At 41.8% G+C, this 9,645-nt stretch overlaps 1 protein-coding gene across 1 annotated transcript; it reads left to right on the top strand.

Annotated features, from left to right (window-relative positions):
* The first annotated feature begins 1,514 nt into the window (after positions 1-1,514).
* On the top strand, positions 1,515-9,026 carry LOC145337329 (immunoglobulin gamma-1 heavy chain-like). Its single transcript, XM_080182130.1, has 5 exons — positions 1,515-1,538; positions 2,383-2,707; positions 2,792-3,094; positions 4,449-4,507; positions 8,949-9,026. The coding sequence occupies exons 1-5, from the start codon at positions 1,515-1,517 to the stop codon at positions 9,024-9,026; spliced, it is 789 nt and encodes a 262-aa protein (XP_080038256.1).
* The last annotated feature ends 619 nt before the right edge of the window (positions 9,027-9,645 follow it).

Here is a 9,645-nt window from a genome sequence, read left to right as displayed (position 1 = left end):
AGTTTAATTCAGATAAATACGAGGTGACACATGGTGGTACATGTGTGAACTCACTCAGTTAATGGTAGGGCGTTGGGGAGAGTTACAGATCAAGGAAGTCTAGGGATACATGTTCACAGCGCCTTGTACGTGGAGTCATAGGTGGACAGAGTGGTGAAGAAGGCATCCAGCATGCTTGGTTTCATCGGTCAGAACATTAAATGCAGGAATTGGGATGTCTTATTGAAGTTGTACAAGACATTGGTAAGGCCACACTTGGAACACTGTGTACAGTTCTGGTCACCCTATTGTAGAAAGGATATTATTAAACGAGAAAGAGTGCAGAAAAACATTTACTAGGGTGCTACCAGAATTTGATGGATTGAGTGATGAGGAGAGGCTGGATAGACTGGGACTTTTTTCTCTGGAGCGTGGAAGGCTGAGGGGTGATCTTCCAGACGTCTATAAAATAGTGAGGGGCACAGATCAAATTGCCAGTCACTATATTTTCCCAAAGATAAGGAAGTCTAAAACGAGATGGCATAGTTTTAAGCTGAGAGGGGTGAGATACAAAAGTGTCCAAAGGGGCATTTCTTTTTTCACACAGAGCGGTGACTGTCTGGAAGTAGTAGTAGAGGCGGGTACAATTTTGTCTTTTAAAAAACATTTAGACAGTTACATGGGTGAGATGGGTATAGAGGGATATGGTCCAAAAGTGGGCAATTGGGATGAGGTGTCTAAAAGAAAGGGCAGCATGGACAATTTGGGCCGAAGCACCAGTTTCCATTCTGTAAACCTTTATGACTCTATGACTCTATAGTTTGGGAGACAAACTGGCTCAGATCACCGAGAAACTCAGGTATGTGGCAGATCACATTTCTGTAATCTGTCGCAATAGTGTTATGTTTAAGAAAAGCGTCAAATACAATAGAGCAAACACACATTCACATCTCCTCACCACGATTATACACAGATCATGATCTGAGTTTTCTTGATCCTGAGTTCACCCTCCCATCAGAAAGAACTTCAATTTCTGATGTTCTCACATTACCTTTGTGGAATTTTGCTGGTGAAAAATTATTCTCTGCAACTTTTTTTTGCAACAGAAAAGGATCTGCACTTGCAAAAGTATTTCACTGTGAAGGTAACTTTCCTTCGGCCTCTCTCCTTTCCTTACTGTTTCATTCTTTCTTTTCTTTTATGTCTCTTGGGTCCTTTCCTCTGTTGCTCTCTCCCTCTCACAGCTCTTTTATCTCTCTTTTGATTTCTTTCAAGTTTTTTTTGTGTGTTCTCTTTGCTCCAATTTTCTACCTCTCTCTTTATTATATCTCTCCTCTCCTGCCTTTCCAGCTCCCTTGTCAGATATTAACGGAAATATTAACTCAGTCCAGTACCCAATCGGAGGTTAAGATTGATTTTTAGATTGGGAATCACTAACCTCCAGGCGATAGGCGGAATTCTTCACTTGTATTGCTGTGGGAAATGTATCACCGGAGACAGACTGGAGGTTTCAACAATACAGTTTTATTTCGGATATGAAGATTGAGGAGAAAGCACTGGTACTCCACATGGCAGCTACCTTCTCGATCATACAATAGCAGTTGATCATTTTTATACTTTCAGACAATGGATAGTCCGGACATTAGTCGTTTAATACATCCTAATATTTGAGTGGACAGATCATGGCCATCGATAGGTAACACATGGTTACAATCAGACAGGTACAGACATGGACAGTTAACGGAGCATTGTTCATAGGATGGATGCACTTCCTCTATCAATGACTGTTTTCTATCCATACATTCAGTGATGGTTTTATTTTGGTATTTATTTTCCCATCTAGGGCTGATCCTATTATCAGCCTCTTTATTCTGGGTCTGTTTCTGCAGCATTTCGGTTACTGCATGTTTTAACTTTAAGTGACTGTCTGTGCTAAAAGCCAGTGCCTGTTTGATGGACAGCACGGTAGCACAGTGGTTAGCACTGCTACTTCACAGCTCCAGGGTCCTGAGTTCGTTTCCCAGCTCGGGGCATTGCCTGTGTGGGGATCGCACATCCTCCGCGTGTCTGCGTGGGTTTCCCCCCATAGTCTAAAGATGTGCAGGTTAGGTTGATTGTCCATGTTAAGAAATGGCACCTTAGTATCCAGGGATGTGTAGGTTAGAGGGATTAGTGGTTCAAATACGTAGGGATAGGGGGATAGGGCCTCGGTGCTCGAAGGGCCTCTTTCTACACTGTAGTGATCTATGTTCTATATATGTCTCCTCCCAGGTAACCATTGTGTGTGCCAGGTTAAGATTAGGGTTATTTTCCCCACTTCAGTATGAATCAGATTTGGATTTTGCTCACAAAAGAGGAATTTCTGCTGATGTGCCCTGTTCTCTCTCAGTTATTTTCTCCCAGGCGCTGTTCACGCAAACTCCAGCGATCCAAACCGTCTCGGCGGGAAGTCGCTTTGAGCTGCATTGTCACACAGGCTGGTTAGCAAGTGCAGCGGTTTACTGGTATAAACAGCGGCACCATCAACATCTACAGTTTGTTCATACCGTCAGAAAACACGTTCCTGGAGACGGGCGGTTTTCAGGAGCTGTTAACAGCGATTCGACCCTTTATACTCTGATCATTCAGGGTGCTCAGGTGGAGGATGCGGGGGTTTATTACTGTGCAGCAAGGAAATCTTACGGGATGTCCTTTATATTCGGAAACGGCTCAACGTTACTCATCACTGGTAAAAAAAAATAAAAATAAGTGAATTAAATAATTTAAAAAGTAGGAATTGAGACTGAAAAGTAATTTCATCTTCCCTAACCAGGTCCCCCGACAATATTCCTCTTGGCTCCACCGCCGGCTGAGATTCTGTCCATGGAAACTATCCCATTGATGTGTTTGGTGAGCGGCTTAACCTCGGTCACTCTCCCTGTCCACTGGAATGTTTCCACAGGGGAGACAGAGGGATGGACGGATTCTGGAGTAATAGACTCCACCGGGATGTACAGTGTTAGAAGTCAGCTCACTGTCCCCCGAGAAAGCTGCAGCAAGGGGGCTGTTTGTATTTGTTCCGTTCACACGACCTCAGTTGAAAATCTTATAAGCGAAGAGTTCTCATGTCAGAGAGGTAAGTATTTGCAAATTCACTTCATGTATTGCTGTTGTGAGATCCGTTGTGACCAATTGTGTATTTAGTGTTTAAGGCTGTTCACTTTTCTGCGTGTGGACGCAGGCAGCATGCGATCAATTATTCATTTAGAGAGGGAACTAAATTTAGTATCTCTAACTTTAATGATGATTCAAAGTTTCGAGGGAGGGTGAGTTAGGACGGTGCAGATATGCAACGGTGTGATTTAGACAAGTTCAGTGAGTGTGCAACTGCATGGAAAATACCATATAATGCGGATAAATGAGAGATTATTCACATTTTTTAGCGAGAGCGGAAGGTAGATTATTCAGCCAGATACAAGTTTACACAGAGACATAGGAACACAAGAATATAAGAAATAGGAGCAGGAGTAGGCCACCTAGCCCCTCGAGCCTGCCCCGCCATTCAATAAGATCATGGCTGATCTGAAGTGGATCAGTTCCACTTTCCCGCCTGTTCCCCATAATCCTTAACTCCCTTATCAATCAGAAATCGATCTACCCGTGACTTAAACATATCCAACGAGGTAGCCTCCACCACTTCAATGGGCAGACAATTCCAGAGATTCACCACCCTCTGAGAGAAGACGTTACTCCTCAACTCTGTTCTAAACTGTGCCCCCCCCCCTCCCTTATTTTGAGGCTGTGCCCTCTAGTTCTGGTCTCCTTTCTCTACCTCTACCCTATCTAGCCCCTTCATTACCTTATACCCCCTCAGCTTTCTAAACCCCAACGAGTACAGGCCCAATCTACTCAATCTCTCCTCATAAACTCACCCCATCCAAGCAATGGGATAGAGCTAGGATCTAGCAAAGAATCGACCAACAATTGAAAATTTTATTGCCTCCTTCTATGCAATTGGATACTTTGCCAATAATATTATTCTGATTGCATTGCTTCTTCTTAAGTATCGCTCATAAGCCTCCCCGTCATCCTAACTGTTACATTGGTGAAATTGGAGAAGTGGCTTTGAGACATTCAAATTTGAGTTGACTATTCGTGGGTGTCTTTGAAATTTGAGCATGTGCGCGGTGGCCTGAGTAAAATCATCCTTCAAAGTTATTTTCCCCCCTTCATCAGATCCGCTGGAACCATCCTGCAATTCACTGCTTTATGGCGGTTCCTTGGTAATAATTGTCCTTCTCGTGATATTTGCTGTCCTGGCGGGTTGGAACTGCAAGAATCGGCTCTCAGGTAGGAAGTGTCTGCCTACTCTGTCCTTCTGTGCGGCTCAGCATCCCTAAATATTTGTTGATCTGTCTTGTTCCTCTACACAATAATTAACCTGCTCCCTGCACACGTTATAATGCTTTAGTCTTTTTTATGTGCTTTAGGCATCAAGACATCACGCGACGTATTCACGGATTCGAAGTATTGCGAACAAAATGAAAAGGTAAATTGTATTTATTAATATACATTGTTTAATTGCTCTGACTTTTGAGAACAACGCTTAATATCGATTGTGTTGGTTACAGAATCTATTAACGTTTCAATGTGTTATTTAGCATGTTGCAGCAAATGAAAGTAGCTGTACAATATAGATATGGACAATTAATCTCAGAAAATAGAGATAATGACAGAATGTCGTTCAAATTAAACAGTACGGGGTTTAAATGGAATTGGATTGTGAGAAAAGGTAGCAAAGATTTCACCTATATCCCCGCGTCTACTGAAGACAAACACATAAGATACAGGAAGGAGTATGCTGTTAATGAAAAGGGATTGGCAAACAAGATTAAGGAAATTCCTAAGGTCTTTTATACATAAGTAACGACCAAGAGATTAGCCAAGGAAATGATTGATCCAGTGGAGGATAGTGCAGGGAATGTTTGCGTGGAGGCCGAGAAAAATGTGTGAGATGCAAAATGAATATTTTCCCTCAGTATTCACCAAATAGAAGGACTTGGTGGCTGATGATCCTAGGACAGCTTGTGTAGATATTCCGGTTCATTTTGATATAAAACGGATGACGTATTCGGCGTCTTCAAATGCACTAAAATAGATAAGCCCCCAGGGCCTGATTGGATATACAGCATAATACTGAGGGGGGAAAGGGGGGAAACTGCTCGGCCTTGACAGAAATGCTTGTATCTTCATTGTCTACAGGTGAAGTTTCAGAGGAATGCGGAATAGCCAATGTTGTTCTACTGTTTAAAAAGGGCAGCAGGGAAAACACAGGAACTTACAGGCCGGTGAGCCTTAGGTCAGCAGTGGGGAAATGATTGGAAATGATTCTTAGGAACAAAATTTGTTCTCGTTTGGAAACAAATGGACTTATTAGTGATAAACAACATGGTTTTATGAAGAGGATGTGGGGCGATTAACTTGATCCAGTTTTTCGAGGGTGTGCGAAAGATGAGAGATGAGGCATAATCTTTGGATGCTTTATACATGGACTTCAGTTATGGCTTTGACAAGGTTTATCATGTTAGACTGGGGCGAAAGGTGAAGTCACCCAGGGCAAGATGGATCCAGAATTGCCTTGGGCAAAGGGGTGAATTTCTGAATGGAGGGCTGTGGCGAACGGTCTTCCAAAGGGATCCTTTCTTGGACCTTTGATGCTCATAGAATAAATGATAGGGAGGTAGATGTAGCTGGTGTGACTGGCAGTTTCGCAGAAGACACAAAAATTGATGGAGTTGCGGATAGTGAAGAGAATTGTCAGATGACACAGCAATATATAGACAGGATGGAGACTTGGGCAGAGAAATGGCAGATAAAATTTTGTGAGGTAATGCATTTTGGAAGGTCCAATGCAAGAGGAAATAACATAGTAAATGTGAGCACCCTTAGGAGAATTGAGAGGCAGAGCAATGATGATGTGCGTTCCACTCTCAGTTTAAAGCCATCCAAATTGTAATCTACCTTTCGTTTTTGCTAACGCACCTCTCATTTATCCACATTATATTGTATTTGCCATGTAGCTGCACACTCACTGAACTTGTCTAAATCAACCTGATGCATCTCTGCACCGTCCTTAAAACATAGCCTCCCAGTCAGCTTTGAATAATTATCAAAGTTACAGATAGTAAACATAGTTCCCCCAGCTAAATATATATCATGCTCTTTGTGTCCTGTCTGCCAACCAGTGTTCTACGCACCTCAATATACTTTCCCCAATCTAATGCGCTTTTGTTTTACATGTTAATGTGTTCTTTGGGATTTTGTCAAAGGCTTCTGGAAGTCTCCGTTCGCAATCAACTCTATTAGTTGCGCCCACAGGAATTCCAGAAAAAAATGTCAAGCACGGTTTCCCTTTCATAATTGTATACCGACTCTGTTCACTCCTGCCATTCCTTTCCAAGTGTTTTGAAAATCCATGGTACTGGATTCTAGAATTTTCCCGTAACCAATGTCAGGCTGACTGGTTAATTAATTCACGGCTTTCACTCTACAACCTTATTTTAGAAACGGTAGGATGATCTTAGCTACACTCTAATTTATAGGAAGTGTTCCAGAGTCTATGAAACCTTCGATGATGACCACCACTGCGCCTCAATTTCTCGGACCACTTCTGTAAGTAATCTGGGATGTAGATTTTCAGGCCCTGGCTATTTATTTGCCTTTAATCCTGTCAACTGGCTCTTATTAATTCTTCTGTCTTCGTCCCTCCCACTAAAGTCTGTACTCTCCAAAATTCTGTTAAGTTATTTGTGGCCATCTTTGCGAAGGCAGATGTAAAGCGTGTACTTAGATGGTCATCTATTAGATTGTTCTCCATTATAAAACTCCCTTTTTTCTTCAAACATCTTCAAAAATTTCACGAAGATGTTTTATATTCCATACAAACTTCCAATCCGACCCTATTTTCGAAGGGGATTGTCTTCAGGAAGTGCCGTGGAGAAGATGTCCCTGTCCACATCAATGAGGAAGAAATAGAAAGGGTCAAGAGCATCAAATTATTAGATTCCCCATTCTGACACTATATTTATAAAGCCCAACAATGCCTCTAATTTCTCAGAAGACTAAGGAAAGTCGCCATGCCTGCTACAGCTCTCACAAACGTTTACAGATGCACCATAGGAAGCGTTCTTTCTGGTTGTATCACAGCTCGGCATGGCGCCTGCTCTGCCCAAGACCACAAGTAACCACAAAATATCGTGGATATAGCCCAATCCATCGCGCAAACCAGGATCACATCCATTGATTCTTTCTTCACTTCCCACTGACTCAGCAAAGCAGCCAGCATAACTAATAACCCCATGCACTCCAGATATTCTATCTTCCTCATTCTTCCATCGGAAAAAAAAACACAAAAGTCTGAGGTCATACACCAAACGACTCAAAACACCTTCTTCCCTGCTACCATCATACTTTCGAACGGACGTATCTTGCATTAAGTTGATCTTTCTCTACACCGTAAGTATGACTGCAAACACTATACCCTGCACTCACTGGTTTCCTTCTTTATGAGTGGTACGCTTTGTCTGTATAGCGTGTATATTAATTCATACGACAGTAATAAATGAAATCAAATCAAATCAAAATTTTCTGCTTCTTCTTCATCCTTTAGGCATCTTTTGCCGAAGTCTAAACTGTTCCAAATGTTCAGAGTTTTTTTTTGTTCTGGCCAATGTCTATGCCCAAATAATGTCTCTAATACTATCGCTAATTTCACTTTTAAACTGTGGTTTGGCCACTTTTCCCGTTTTACTTTTGCTTCAGACAGAAACAAACCATTATTGCAATTTATCTCTTGTATCTTTCGTATACATATCATTGTTTTTTCCATCTTCAGGGAACGTTTTCCTCTCAAACATATCCAACCCGAGCCTCAAACCACCACAGTTTATTTTATGAGGATTGAGGACCCTGGTCCCACAATCACCTTGACGCATAATTCTAGCATCTAATATCCGTCCATGTCCTGATGGTCTCAAACAATAAGATTTCCAATTATTTGTTTTTTTTATTACACAATACCGAGTTTACAGTGTTCTGTTCTCTCGTTAATTGCTCAATGTATTGGCGGACAAAAAAAATCCGCATGCACTCTAGGAAGTGCTCCTCCTGGAGGATATTGTGACTGATTCCCGATGGATAGTACGTTGGCAGAGCTGTTAGCAACGTTGCCTGCCAGGTCCAGGCACCTGCGTACAATTCTGTGCTTGGGTGACTGTTGGGAATTTGCACATTCGCCTCGTGTCTGTGTGCGTTTCCTTCAGGTGCTCCGGTTTACTCTTATAGACCGATCTTGTGCAAGTTAATGAGATTGCCGATACGAAATTGCTCCTTAGTATCTAAAGATGTATTGGTTCAGGAGATTGACATGATGAATATGTGGGGTTACAAGAATAGGATGGGGGAGAGGGCCCGGGAATTATATCCCTCACAGAGTCGGGCTGACCCGTTCAGCACAAACGACCACTCTCTGCAGTGCAGTGATACTATCATACCAAGAATTCGATTCATCCAATATATATGGAGATTAACGTTGCCCCTAATTGCACATGTTCCTTCATCTTGTGCATCTCTAACTTCCTGTTTTAAGCCATTGCAAGTCATCGCTACATGTGGGGAGTCTATATAACACCACCACTAGTTCCATAATCTATATTATTTCAAATCTGTTTCTGTGAAAGAAAAGAAACAGTCGTCCATTCCAAGGGATAAAACTTTACAATCGGACAGAGCATTGCAGAAACAATATAAAGTGTTCAAATAGGACTAGAAGTCCCCGCACAGATTTGAACGTTCAGTTTCAATTGGATAACATAGTGATATTTGGGCCAGCTCTGATCCTATGAAATGGATATTTAGGGTTAAGGGTCGAATGGCCAATTACCCTTTCGGGCGTTGCAATGTTGATGACTGGTTTCTGCTTTCTCTCACAGAGTCTTTACGCTCAATTGGCCTTCACTGAAGATGATGGGAAGAACAAGCTCCGGGTGAATTACGATATGAGAGATTGAAGTATTTTGCCATTTTTGTATATAAATTATCTTTCTTAAGTCGGTAACAAACATTGTTCACTCATTTTTCCTTCAATATTTCCTTGATTCTAGACTCATTGACAATGACATAGAAATTTAGTTTGGAAGGTGAAGAAGCACTTGAAGACCTGAAGGTGCAAGTTTTCCACGAGATAGTTGATGTTTTCTGTTTTGAAACGTTTGATTGTCATTAACGAATGACTGCTGAGGTGGATTTTACAATGTAATAGCTATTGAGCACCTGCTGTAGATTCGACATTCTTGTTGCAATTAACATCCTCGTTTGTATTACTTTCTGTCAAAGTATGTCAGCAATGACAATTTCTAATTGATAATTTTTTCCAAAGAAAGTGATGGCAGTTACCCCATCGAAACTTTTGTGGTGTAGGTCCAGCCAAACCATCAGCAAGGGGGAGTTCCAGATCACTGAATCAGCAAAATTAATCAGACGTCAGTGCATTTCACAGATATGATAGGTTGAAATGAAGTGATGCAAGTCCTACTGGCTGTGGCCTTATAACTGGTAATGTTGTGGCTCTGGCATCATTCCATCAGCTGACAATTTGCAGGGCATCAGATAACTGGCAAACATCCCAGC

The sequence above is a fragment of the Carcharhinus amblyrhynchos genome, unplaced genomic scaffold (genome assembly GCF_965287045.1).
Source record: "Carcharhinus amblyrhynchos unplaced genomic scaffold, sCarAmb.v2.hapA scaffold_46, whole genome shotgun sequence".
Taxonomy (NCBI): Eukaryota; Metazoa; Chordata; class Chondrichthyes; order Carcharhiniformes; family Carcharhinidae; genus Carcharhinus; species Carcharhinus amblyrhynchos.
The sequence above is the reverse complement of the archived record's forward strand: the minus strand, read 5'-3'. Positions and strand labels throughout refer to the sequence as shown.

Excerpts from the sequence above, each read along its gene's own strand:
- LOC145337329 (XM_080182130.1), top strand. The coding sequence starts at position 1,515 with ATGAAGATTGAGGAGAAAGCACTG. Across the intron at positions 3,095-4,448 it reads AGAGTTCTCATGTCAGAGAG|GCATCAAGACATCACGCGAC; the intron begins GTAAGTATTTGC and ends TATGTGCTTTAG. Across the intron at positions 4,508-8,948 it reads ATTGCGAACAAAATGAAAAG|AGTCTTTACGCTCAATTGGC; the intron begins GTAAATTGTATT and ends TTTCTCTCACAG.